Source organism: Sciurus carolinensis, chromosome 1 (assembly GCF_902686445.1).
Source record: "Sciurus carolinensis chromosome 1, mSciCar1.2, whole genome shotgun sequence".
Taxonomy (NCBI): domain Eukaryota; kingdom Metazoa; phylum Chordata; class Mammalia; order Rodentia; family Sciuridae; genus Sciurus; species Sciurus carolinensis.
In genome coordinates, this window is record NC_062213.1 from 31,565,055 (window position 1) to 31,579,222 (window position 14,168).

Below are 14,168 nucleotides of genomic sequence, written 5' to 3' on the forward strand. Positions count from 1 at the left end.
TTACAAAACCATCAATGACTGCCAAACGAAAGTTTAGAAACTCCTTAGCGGGTACACTTCCTGAAGAGCAGGGGCTTCGTTATCTTGTTTTTTTGCCGCACTCCAACGCAGTCGGCATTGCCTAAACAATCAATTAGGGCTTTCAATAGTTATTAATGGAACAGACTGCGGATCCCTGTGTAAATCGTAGACTAGAAATAGGAAAAGAGCACCGACAAACTCTCCAACACGAGAAACTGCCCGAGCAGCTCGCACTCCACACCAAAGCGCCGAGAGGGAGGCAGAACACATGCGCATGCGCGATTGGTTTCTGCTCGCTACTAGCTGAACCCCGCCCCCTACTCTAAGCCAGTTTAAGCAGGGCACATGCGCAGTAGGCGTCTGTCTGTTCGTTTGTCGGCTCTATCAATAAAGTTTTAGTGAACACACACTCCCTTTTTCTTTGGCAAGATGGCGGAGTACGACTTGACTACTCGTATCGCGCACTTTTTGGATCGTCATCTGGTTTTTCCGCTCCTTGAGTTTCTCTCCGTGAAGGAGGTGAGGGGTCTTTGGGCGCAGGGAAGGTGCGGGAGAGGGCGAGTTGCCCGGTAAGGCCCAAAGACGGCGGCTGTAGCCCTCGGCCTGACACACGTGTGAGGCGGCGGCCAGTTTGGCCCCCATAGGGAGAGTAAGGACCCACTAGTAGTTTAGCTTGGACCCAGTTGGTCTGCTCCGTGAAATTCGGCGGAGGAAAGGAGTGAGGGGACCGTATGGAATTCTGGGAAGAAAGGTCCCAGCTTCACTTTTTGAGGTGCGGGGGTTCCAGGGACGTTCGCGTCGGTTCTCTCGGAAGTTGTTTCACTGGCCTTGTTGTAGTAAAGCCTAAAACTTTAGGCCAGCTTCTGAAAGCAGATTGCAGTGTTGTTAGAAGTTTTTTTTTTTTTTTTTGAGAACTGTGGGAACCGTGGGTTTGGATTTGGATTATTGCACATCCTATTGTTTGTACACTTAAATATCTAGCACTTTTAATTTTCATGAAGTTGTGAGTTCTTTGCGTTGTTTCCTGATCGTGGCTTCCTAGAAGCGTAATAGAAGTTGTCAGATTAGGACAAGGACCAAAAACTTTTTAAAAACCTACGAAACCACAATTTTTTAACTTAAAGTTTGTTTTCCAGTGTGTAAGTGTTTGGATTGCAAGTCATTTGAATGGGTTGTTAACTTTTCTTTAACTCCTTGAGATACCTCAAATAAGTATGTAGTTACAGAACTTAATCTTACAGCGTGTTTCAGTCTAAACATTTTATTGGACTGAAAAGAAAGATTGGGTTAAAAGAAATATTAAACTTGGTTAACACTGAGTTTATTGAGATATTGGCACTTTTTAATAACTACAATAAACTTCTCAAAGCTTCCAGAGAGTTCTGGTTCATTAGACAGCTATAACACTCTTATTTATATAAACCTTTTCTAAAAACATATAGACAACTCTAAGGTTGTTGATGTTTGGAAACAGTGAAGTTCATTTTCACCAAATGTCCAAAAAATGTTTTGCCATATAAAATTTTATCTTGAAAGGATATATTTTTTCCTTGATTTTCTTTTTATGCCTGCATATTAGAGCTTGAATAAAAAGTTGAGTCTTTGTCTTCTTTTTTTTTTTTTTTGATAGCTAAGAATAATTTACCAAAGATCAAGGAGGAGAAATGGGCCATATTTTGAAGTCCTTTACCAAATACATATAGAAATGTTTTTAAAGTAGTGGAACTTAATATTTTTGTGTTCCTTAACTTTCACTTTTTCAAGACAGAAGAAAGGGAGGAATGTGTACATGTAAATTATTTTTTTTTATGGAGCAAGAGCCTACAGTGAAAAATGTCTGTACCCAATACCATCCTCCTAGGAGAGAATGTTGGTTATATGGCTCTAAAATACCAAGAGGAAGACTAGATTGTTTATTTAACAGTTACTAAGTACTGAACCATGAAATTTCAAGAAATCCAATATGAGAACCAGACATCTTACCATTAAAAAACTTAACCTGTGCTATAAAGTTGAATGTTTATAATATAAAGCAAAAGTAATACATGTTGGTCAAGTATTGGCAAAGTACTGTTAAAATTGAGGAGATTCTGTTACCGTTAGTAGGCAGAAAACACTTTGAGAAGAGACTTTGAATCTTGAAGTCTAAATGGTTAGGATAGAGTCAGTGATCATGATACATGAGAGTATTGCACTAAGGAAAATAATTTGATAATATTTGTTGTGTGTTGGATATTATAAGCTCTAGAAGAGCAGGAGTTTTGTTTCATTCTCTGCTGTGTTCTCAGCACATGAAATAGTCTGTCATTTAATGGCTGTTCAATAAATAATTAAATACTTTTAAAAAAATTAATACACTTATATCTCACTTTTTTATTCTCATATGAAGTCGAAGGACAAGTGGTACAGTGTGTGGGTCTCTGTGTTCTGAATTTGGACCTGGGTTAAAATCCTAGCTCTATAACTTAATATCTCTGTGCCCTTCAAAGCAGATTCTTTCCCCTCTTAACTAAGCCTTTGCTCATTAATAAAATGAGATAGATATTACCATCAATCTCATGGGATTGTTGGAAAAATTACATGAGGTAATGCATATAAAACATTTAGCTCTTTGGGGCTAGAGTAAGTACTCTTGAATGTTTTTTCTTAGGAGGCTAGGCCATACTGTAAAGGGGAGAGGGAGAGTGAGGGTTTTGAGTACTGAGGAAGACTGGAAATGGTGATCAAGAAAACTGACTGAAGACAAGTACAGGGATCCATAAGTACAGGGCCCAACTGAGGTCACAAATCACACATTGTAGAACTAATGATGGTCATTGTCATGTGAGAGTACCTGGGGAAGGTTTTAAGAGTAATAGAGAAGTGTTTGGGGACAGGCTTATAAATAAATGTCATTTAGAGATTAATGAATGAGAAGAATTATTGATCAGAGAAAAGCACAGAATGTGACTGAATAACATCTTTGCTTAGATTTGAAACACTATCTATTTGACCTTAACCAGAATTTAGAAAATAGATGACTTTTTCAGAGCTAGATGTTGACATTAACAAGTATGTGGTTGGAGAAAAAAGAAGAAATCAGTAATAGTGCTAAAATCTTTGAAATAGCTTAAAGTGCTACCCAAACTAAGGTGGAAAGTGACACACCAAAAAGGGTTATATAAAAATTGAAAATGTATAGGCATCATGGTTCACACCTGTAATCTGAGGGACTCAGAAGGCTGAGGCAGTAGGATCTCAAGTTCAAGACAGTCTTAGCAACTTAGGCCTTAAGCAATTTAGGAATACCCTGTCTTAAAAAGGGCTATGAATATAGCTCAGTGGTAAAGCTCCTCTGAGTTCAATCCCCATCACCTTAAAAAAAAAAAAAAAGGAAATGGCAGAACATATGATGAGGGTGCCAAAGTGTTTTAATGATAATGATGGTAAGGGTCATGAATTTAATTGGGATTTCTTAGGGATGAGGTACTAGATGTACCTCAAATTATGAGGTTGTCGTAATATGTGGGATAAAGGAATTCTAAGACTTGAATTTTCAAAGAATTCTCAATATGGATGTTGGATGTGTGGAAGAGATGACAGAAAAAAAGGATGGTTCTTAATCTATTAAAAAGGTAAGTTGTTTTTCAAGAAGTTGATAGACTAGGAATCAGCAAACTATCCTAGGAACTAAATAACAGGCTTCTGCCTGTTGTTTTTATATGGTCTGCAAGCTAAGATTAGTTTTTTAAAATTATTATTATTGGTGCATTTTAGTCATACATAATGATGGGATTTGTTGTTACATAGTCATGTTTGAACACAATATAATCTGACCAGTATCACTCCCTAGCACTCCCCCCGCCCCTTACTCCTCTGGTCCTACTCCCTGATCCCTTTTCTCTCTTCTCCTGATCTCCCTTTGATTTTCATGAGATTCCCCAACACCACCTTTCTTTTCCTTTTTCCTCTTAGCTTCCATACATGAGAGAAGACATATGGCCCTGGACATTCTGAGTTTGGCTTATTTTACTAAAAATAATGTTCTTAGGTTCTATCCATTTTCTGCCAATGATATGATTTTATTTTTTTAAATTTATAGCTGAATAAGAATAGTTTTTAGTGGATGAATATTTGCAAACATTTGCAATTATAGATTAATTTTATTTGCCAATTAAATCAAGTATTCCCTCTAAAAATTTTATTCTCATTAAATCTGTTACAAATATTTTACTTTGTAAATATATTTTTTTCATTTCTAAGTGTTAAGAAATTGTGGCAATAGGGGGGAGGTGCTAGGGAGTGATGTTGGCCAAATTATATTTTTATATTATGTGCATGTATGAATATGTAACAACAAATCCCATCAGTATGTACAACTATAATGCACCAAAAAATAGAAAGAAAAAAGAAATCCTGGAAATCTGCTTTTTACTTATAATTACAGTGCTCTCAGTCTTTACTTCTTGACTCACAAAGTCTAAAATATTTACTTTTTGCCCTTTACAGAATAAATATACCTATGTGACAGAATTGAGAGAGGTTGATTTGTGCAGGTGCAGATTTAAAAAGAATCCAGTAAGGTACCTTGGCAAAGGAGCAGTACTTTTGAATCTATAGTGGGGAGAGACATTGCAAATGAGAAGCTACTAGTGGAGTGAAAAGGAGAGATGGTATGCTAGGAAATGGATGTTTTCACCTAATATTAAGGTGTCTGTTGCAAACTAAGAGGTTTTTTTTTTAATTAAACTTTTTTATCAAGTATATTATTCATTCATTACAGTGCAAAAATAGAAATGTACTGTTCAGTACACTTTTAAACAGGTGAACATGGAGCACACTTGTGTGACCACCACCACCGGATCAATGTCAAATGTTGTAAACAACCTAACCCTTCTTTCTGACATATCTTAGTCTAGTACTACCAATGGTAAGTCCTATTCTGATGATAGATTAGTTTATTCTGGTTTGGAATTATCACTTGCCACCATGTGCTGCTTTGTATGACTTCTCACTTTCTCACTCCTATCAGTATTTTCAATGCTGAATTTTAATCCATTGTACTAATATACCAGTTTGTCTACTCATTCTAATATTGGTGGACTTGACTTTTGTAAATTGGACTGATATAAATATTTCAGAAATACACTTTAAATATATGCACTCTTTTCTTTTGGGTCCTTTGGAGCACAGTAGTTGAGTCACAAAATGTGTATGGCTTTATGAGATAAAAACAATCTTCCAAAGTAGTTGCACTCATGCGGTAGAGTATGAATGTTCCAGTTAGACTGTGTCTGTACTAACATTGTCAATTTTTCTAATTTTTATTGTGGTTTGAATATCCGTTTATTTTATGATTAATGAGGTTGAGAACATTTTCATATACCTATTGGCCATTTGGTTATCTTCTTTTGTGAAGTGACTATTATAGTCTTCTAACTTTTTCAGTTGGATTATCTGTCTTACTGTTTTGTGGGAATTTTATGTTTGGAAAGTTCAGTTTTGAACTCATAGCTATTTGAGATATGGTCATAGTATTCAACTGCCTTCTTATGGACAGTGACATATTGTAGTTTCTTCTTGAAGTTTTCTTTTCTTGGTAAAATTAAGTTCAGTATAAAATTCTTTCCTTTTGCTGAAGCCTCTCTCCCTCTGAATATTATTGTTTAGAATCCTTGCATATTACTTACTATACTTCTTGTTTATACAAGTTTGTGTATGTATCTATTTAGTTCCTGTACTATAGATTATGTTTTGTGAACACTTTTTGCCAACTAAAAACCTAGAATGACATTGTTGACTTACAAAATGGGTGCTAGTTTTCATTTTAAGGGTATGTATGGGGAAGCATTATAAAGGTTTGCAACTGTTTAATGAGAGAAAATATGTGGAGGTAAAAGAGAGGCCACATCAAGGAGAGGTGGGTAGGCATCATGTGGATGTGAGGGATACCAAGAGGATAACAAACTTAACTTATTCTTAATTACCTGGATATGGATAGTAGACAATTCTTTGTGCTTTGCAGGGTAAATGGTGTAGGTTTTTTGTTTTTGTACTTCCTTGTCTAGAAAGTACAAAAGGTGACTTGATAGGAAAAAAAATATAAATCAGAAGTAGGTGGTGGGGATGGTTTTGTAATCACCTTTATTTTCAAACCTCTAAGTAAACCAAATATGTCTCTGTAGGAAGGATGCTTACTGTATGGGTTGCCTTTCTTGTTAGAAGAGGATGAATTAATAGTTCATTTTATAAAATGGAATCTCATGAAATACGTTTCTAGATAAGCTAATCTTGATACTATCAGTTTATTTGGGGAACTTAAATGTATTCATTAGGAAGTAATTTTTTCTTGCAGATATATAATGAAAAAGAATTACTTCAAGGGAAATTGGATCTTCTTAGTGACACCAACATGGTAGACTTTGCTATGGATGTGTACAAAAACCTTTATTCTGATGATATTCCTCATGGTGAGTTTTGTTATTAGAACTGAAACTTATTTTGTGACTGAGAATGTGAACATTAAGAATTTTGTTACTTTTAAGAGTGTTAGCCAAAAAGAATTGATTTTAAAGTTCTCAGGGTGAAAGGTAATATAAAGGTTACAAGGCTTCTAAAATATATTATTTTCTTACTGTGAGAGATGTGAAACTAGGCTGGGTATGGTCGCACAAGCCTGTAACCCCACTGGCTTCTGAGGCTGAGGTAGAAGGATCATGAGTTCAAAGCCAGTTGCAGCAATTTATCAAGGCCCTAAGCAACTTTGTAAGACTCTGTCTCACCACAAAATATTAAAAGGGCTAGGGATGTGGCTCATAGTAAAGTGCCCATGGGTTCAATCCCTGGTACCAAAAGAAAAGAAAAACGATGTGAAACTGGTCATCAAATACCTTCACATCATATTATATATTATCAAAGTTGTGCCTATGGATCACTTTGATTCCTTAGGATTATCTGAAAATGTTGCAATTTTGTTTGCTAACTTTTTCAGTTAGCCTTTTGTTTATTTTTAATCTTGAGGCATCTGATATAGCCATTATTTTTCAAATATGGTCAACAAGGCCAGCATTATCGGTTCACCTGAGGGAATTTCTTAGAACTGTAAATTTGGGGCCACACTCTAGACCTACTTAATCAGAAACTTGGGTAAGGCCCAATACTCCAGTTGGAGAATTACTGGGATAGTGGTTTCCAAACTCTTGTTTTCTGTGTAATAGTTGTTTCTTAAAAAGTGATCCTGTAAGTTTGGGAAACAGTACAGCATTTTCTATGCACAGTAGCATTTGATTCTACTAGTATAGAAGTAACAGTTTACTTTGTTTAAACTGACATTTCTTAAAATTTGATCACAGATCCCCTTCTGTGTATACAGAAACACTGTTCTATAGTATAATAGTATACTTTGTAATATATAATGTAGAAGCTATTGCATTCAAATAATCGCTATTTTTTACTTTTATATAGTTTCCTACAATAATAGATCTTTAAATTTATTTGTGCTGAAAAGTAAACTTTTTCTTTTTTTTTCTTTTTTATTGGTATTGGAGATTTGAACCAGGGGTGCTTTACCACTGAGCTAAATCCCTAGTCCCTTTTGTTTTTTAATTTGAGACAGGGTCTCACTAGTTGTTTAGAGCCTCACCTAGTAGCTGAGTCTGGCCTTGAACTTGAAATCCTCCTGTGTCAGCCTCTCTAGCTGCTGGGATTACAAATATGCACCACCACACACATCTGGTTTTTTATTTTTTTATTTTTTGAAATGGGATCTTACTAAGTTGCTGGCCTCCAGTTTCTGGGCTCAAGCAGTCCTCCTGCCTTAGTCCCCTGAATGGCTGGGACTACAGGCATGTGCCACCATGCCCATGGAAAGTAATCCATTTCTTAGTTTCTCAGTGAAACCTTGATAACATGTATTGGTAAGGTGGCTTATGTACAAGTTTTCTCTGACTTTTCATAATATAGTAAAAAGGAACTATAGAATTTGGTTTTAGACATTACAGACTTGATTTAAAGTAAAAAGAAATCATTGGCTGAATGTAAATTGCTTTCAGCCTAGTTGAAAATATGAGTAATAACTTGTCAACCCTTTGAGTCTCTGATCAGAAGTCTGGGGTAATAGTCACTTAAGAACTAAATGAAAACAAATATAAAAATGCTTGGAATAAAGTTTCTGAAATGTAAAATTAAATGACAGATAAACATGTTTCTGCCTTTTTTCTTTGATAGTCCCATTTACTTTCCTGGCTGTGTATACCCCAATTTCCCTTAATAGTAAGAAGAGATTTCCTTTTATGTACCTTCCCTGGGTTAGAAAAAAAAATTGTGAATCTGGGTAGTACTGTGGTCTCCAGCATGTGAATATATCTGGTGTAAATAAATATGTGCAGAGTTTAATTAAATTGAAATTTTTTTAGGCTGTCTTAGGGTTGGCAATATAATTTAACATTCCTTAACATTACTATTTTGTATTTTTAATTAGCTTTGAGAGAAAAAAGAACCACAGTTGTTGCACAGTTGAAACAGCTTCAGGCAGAAACAGAACCAATTGTGAAGATGTTTGAAGATCCAGAAACTACAAGGCAAATGCAGTCAACTAGGTAATCTCTTAGTATAAATTCTAAAGTTTGTCTTTCCTGGATGAATACAGATTTTAAATGAAATTTTATTTTGTATCCCATAGTAAAAGTTCATGGTTTAAATGATTACTTCATCTGTTTTATTCTCATTAATCTTCATTTTGCATGGCACAGTATTTCTTCTTAATAGATGTTAATATTAAACTTCTAAAAACTTTTTTTTTTTTTTTTTTTTACCAGTTATTCGCACCTGATTATGCTGTAGGCATACCATCCCTTCTCCCTCTTCTCAGCAACATTTGGCAATATTTAGAAACATTTTTGGTTGTCACAACTGGAGAGTTGCTACTAGGCACCAAGTGGAGTCTAGGAATGCTGCTAAACATCCTATAGTACATAAGACTATAACTCTCTTTCCCTAACAAAGAATTATCATCCAAAATGTTGCTTTGAAAACCCTCTATCTGGGCAATATCTGAAGTACATAGGTTGCCTTTACTGGAAGAAAAACCGGAACTCATCACTTGATACATTCTCATATTCATCTAACCTCGAGCTCAGCTCAAGGAGGGTGGTGTGGAGCTGATAAGATAACTTCCCTTTAGCTAAAAATAGACTTATTGTTTAGTTTCCAAAGAAAATTTGTTGCCTTAGTCTGATTTAATACCTGTCACTAATTGAAGCCTTTTGGATATTAGAAATACTTAAAAACAAAGTCTATTAAAATTGAGTATTATTATGAAAATCTCAGCTATCAATATATTCCTAAAGGTGTTGCCATATTGCACCCTTAGTTTTCATTATATGTGTTCAAACCAGATATTTATAGACTAGCTCTATTTTTAGTTGTGATTTGAGAAAATGTTAACTACATATTTTTAGAAAAGAAGCAAATATTGTGCAATTACTGTCATACTGTAAGTGTACCATTCTATACTATGCCATATTATACACGGAGACACTGATAAAACTTTATTTTACATAGTTTGTGTGTGTATGTATAACTAAATTACTTGCATAGTCTTAAATGAGTAATTACAGACTTTCAAGCCACATATAAGGGCTCACAAAGGGATATCTGAAATAATCCAGATGTTGGAGTACATCAGAATATTTAGGATGTTTTAGTCATTTTAAGGCTGGGAAATAATGTCATTAGGATATGGATAAGATGGACAGAAGATGTTTTTACCAAATATTAGGAAAACATTTCCTTGTAGCTTTATTAGGCACTAAATGGGAGATGAATAAGCAAGTGTTACACATTTGTAATATAAAGTAAACTTATAAACTACCTGTTTTCAAAAGAGTATTGTATTTTAGAGAAATAGACTTTTATTTTTCATACCTTCTCAAAAATACTAAGTTGACCATAAGACAGGGATTATATACCTGAGTGGCATAAGGAGTATAATAACATAGTTATTCACTATGATCCACAGAAAGTGTTTTCTTAAAATCCTATTATGTTAAAATTTCATGCATACTTCACTGTTATAATATACCTTTATTAATTTTAATGATATGTTCCCTTCTCATTAAATCTTGAAATAAAATTAGTCTTCCAAGATAAGTTCAAGAAAATGTTTTAACTGAACTTAGTAGCACACACCTGTAATCCCAGCAACTCAGAAAACCAAAGCAGGAGGTTTGCAAATTTGAGGCCAGTCTGGGTAACTTAGGGAGACATGTTTCAGAAATAAAAAGGACAGGGACTGTAGCTTAGTGGTAAAGTGCCCCGGGTTGAATCTGGTTACCCCTCCCTTTAATTTGTAAAAATGAAGATAGCCATTTATGCCTGTCTTTTCTTTTTACCAGTTTGTTAACAAAAGTTTTAAACTTTTCTTTTACCAGTTTGTTAACATCTCAAGTTGATGCAAAGCCGATTTAAGTTAAATTGGGTTATTTCGCAGTTTTTTACAGATAATAATTATATAGGGTATGTGACATAGGAATTGTAAATTTGACCTGATTAATTAACTTTTGAAACTTGTCAAATCTCTGTTCCTCTATAAAATACTATCAGATTGAGGGAGATAAAATTCATATATAGGATTAATTCTTGCTGTTTCACAAGAATTAACCAACACTGTAACCTCAGAGAGCAAATGCCATTATAGATTACTACCTAAAGTAGACTGCCTTGAAATTAGTGATATACGTTCTGGTTTTATTTAAAATGTCTAAGGACCTTACCTTAGATGTGGTGAATTTGCATACATAATTTTTAAATTAGAGCTAAACAAATCTGAAAGTGAATTTTTAAATTTGTAATTTTCATATTAAGATATTTAAATTAACTAATTGGGCGATAACTTAGAAGTTGGATATGCTTGTTTTCTGTGGGGATAAAATACAATAATTTTTGTTTTTTATTATTAAGGGATGGTCGGATGCTATTTGACTACCTGGCAGATAAGCATGGAGTAAGTGTTTTTTAAAATGTTTCAAAGTATTTATGATCTAATAAGGCTAATTAAAGACAAGTGCTGTGCAGATAGGTTCAAAGCTTGGCTTAATCATATAATTTCCAGATTTACATATTAAATATAACATCAGTTGTGTTTTTGAAAATTTAGCTTTTAAAAGGAGTGCTGATAGGAAAATACATGCTTATAATTACCTTTAGATAACAGATTCTTAAAGTTTCGATTTATTTACTCCAGAATTATAAAATAGCATTTGTTAGTACCAATAGCAAACTCAGAATTACAAGGCACAGGGTGCCTTCCTTAACAAGATATGAATTAGAAATGCTTTAAGTAATAGAATTAAGTAATCCTTTGGGTTTTTTGACATCAAAGTTTTCTTAAGTTCTCAAATTCACAAGTAAAGAAATGTTATAGCCTTTTCTAGCCATTTCTCAATCTCATTTCCCGTGTTAACTCAAGTGTGATGCTTTGCGTATATTTCATTCTTTAACTTACATTAAGTAAGTGCTCTGACAAAGAAAGTAGTGATGCCAAATACTCTTCTAGCTTCCATACAGCATATTTGGGTGGGTTTGTTTATATTCCAGTTTACAGTTCTTTTAGATTTCAGTTCTGCTCTGTTTATTATTCAAAAAGTTGGTATAATTTGGAGGCTAGTTTTGAGAGAATCGAGGTTTACTCTACACATTTTGTAGAACCTGAAGGGTAAATTTAATGGAATTTTAAATCTCATTAACAAATAGAATTTTTTTTTTTTAGTTTAGGCAAGAATATTTAGATACACTCTACAGGTATGCAAAATTCCAGTATGAATGTGGAAATTACTCAGGAGCAGCAGAATACCTTTACTTTTTTAGAGTGTTGGTAAGTATTTAAAAATTTTTTTTTCCTATGTCTCTTGTGCAGAATTCTCTTGGTTCCTCAAAATGTGTATAGATTTGGGTCTGTCCACCAAGTTTTCAACAGTAATTGGCAAAGAAGGTAAAAAAAATTAACCTTTTATAACACAAAAACAGAAACAGGAAATTTTGTTAGGACCTCAAAATTTGGTGATTTAATTTGTCCTTGAACCAAAAGCAGAAACCCCGATTTGTTACTTTGTATTGTGTGAATTTTAGCATTAGTGGAATTCTATAGTGTAATAGATTTATTATATTACTATATATCAGAGTAACTGACATAATCTAGGTATTTAATATTTAATAAATTTATAATTCTTAATTTTAATTAGATATATGTTGTATGTTCTTGGAACTTGTTTTAAATATCTGTGGAGATCTAATGGTATATTAAAAGAGTTTATGCCTTAATAGTAACTTCTTTCTATTCAGCTATGCCTTCAACTTTAGAATGCAACAATTAATGGTTTCTTCATTACGTGATACATAGATAAGTTTAAATGGTACTATTAACCATAAAAAATACCCTGTTTATTATCTTTGCTATTGTATTTAACAAATTCCTAGCCTAGATTCAGTGCTTTCATTAGGGAAGGAGAGTTGTGTAAAGCCAATTAAAAATCAGACCTTCAGGGACTGGAGTTGTAGCTCAGTGGTAGAGTGCTTGCCTAGCACATGTGAGGCACTGGGTTTGATCATCAGCACCACATAAAAATAAGGTAAAGGCATTGTGTCCATATATAAGTTTAAAAAAAAAAATGAAAGAAAAATTTTTAAAAATTGGGCCTTCAGGTAGACTTTCTTCATTCTGTCTTCTGTTTAGTTAATTGTTTTAATAAATGACTTCTAATGTAATTAAAATGGCCTTCTTTTATCTAGCCTCACATTTGAGAAACTGCAATTTGTCGCTTCCGTTTAGTAAGGAAGTACCTAAGCCTCTGATTTATCTAGTTAATCTTATCTGTTGGAAAAAGACCCCTTAATACAGGGATTTTTTTCTCTTACAGTCTAGGGAGAGTTCATTTCTTTGGTCTGTATTTTCTGATGCTTTTTTCTTCACTTTTACCTCCATGTGCCACAAAGAAAAGACATGACTTCTATCTTTGATTGTTTTCTAGGAAATTAAATTTTCCTTTTTTGTGGGAAAGGGAAGAGATTGGTGTTATTGATTCAGGTTAATTCCTATGTTGTAATTATGCAAACAACTTCAGTTTTTAAAGCTATTTACCATCCTTCCCTCAAAGCATAAAGATTTTCTCTGTATGTCCAAGTTCGATTTAAAACAAATTATTTTTTTTATTTCCATGTACAATTTAATTCTTCATTTGCAGATTAGCTGTGGTTAACTTGCAAGTGCATTGAAGGTAGTCAGTGATGCTGAACTTGTAGTGATTTATCAGAAAATTCCATCAGGTTTTCTTTGAATATTACCAGGGATTTAGGAGAGCAAAAGTTGATTACTTTGAAAATGTAAACAGCTTAAACCAGGATTGTAAAATCAGAAGCCTGGTATGATTACAGGTACATGAAAAGAGTTGGTTATTCATATCATTTGTTAATGCTGGGATTGAATTTTGAGAATGAAGATTTAGTGTCATGTTAGAGTTCCAGCACAGTAAATTTATTGTTGCTGGTCTGTGAGTGAATGTGCCATTTTGCTAAGACATGGAAACTTAAAGTATCTTTTGGAAATCCAGATATTGAAACTCTTCTAGCATATCCTCCCTTGAAAGCAGGTTGGTATGAAGAGCCAACTGTAATGACATGGAGTTGAGCCAGAATAGTACACATGAACCTTTTGGGGATTAAAAGACTTGTTACACTTCTACAAAAAGCTTTTATCCTAGAATATGTAAATTTTAATTTTAATAGTATCTTTATGTTTTTGTAGTATGGTTTTGTGATTAGTGTGAAAACTTCCACAGTTAGTAGTTAAGACTTTGGGAATTTTTATGTTCACTGTTTAAAATTATGGGGATTCATAAAAATGGTGTCTTTAAAAGAAAATCTGTGTTATTTTTAAGCTTTTGCATTGTGCTGGAACTCAAATGTCATTTTGGGAGAGTGGTTGGATACTATCTGAACACAAGAAAACATATTAATGTAAATTAATGTTTGACATTAAGAGCAGTGAATATATAGAGATTGAATAGTTCTTAGAAGTTAGGTGCAACTCATTTTTAAATTTTTGTCTCATCTTGTGCCTCAACATTTGAGTTAAGTGGAAGTTTGTTTCTGTTGGCCTTTTGGCAGAGATTAAG

At 33.9% G+C, this 14,168-nt stretch overlaps 1 protein-coding gene across 1 annotated transcript in view; it reads left to right on the forward strand.

The window, feature by feature from the left end:
* The first annotated feature begins 402 nt into the window (after window positions 1–402).
* Eif3e (eukaryotic translation initiation factor 3 subunit E) overlaps window positions 403–14,168 on the forward strand; it is a 49,747-nt gene continuing 35,981 nt past the window's right edge. Inside the window, exons 1-5 of the mRNA XM_047563005.1 lie at window positions 403–540; window positions 6,356–6,470; window positions 8,480–8,597; window positions 10,960–11,002; window positions 11,768–11,872. Coding sequence (XP_047418961.1) covers window positions 451–540; window positions 6,356–6,470; window positions 8,480–8,597; window positions 10,960–11,002; window positions 11,768–11,872 — 471 coding nt within the window. The 5' untranslated portion in view covers window positions 403–450. The remainder of the gene's footprint in view (window positions 541–6,355; window positions 6,471–8,479; window positions 8,598–10,959; window positions 11,003–11,767; window positions 11,873–14,168) is intronic.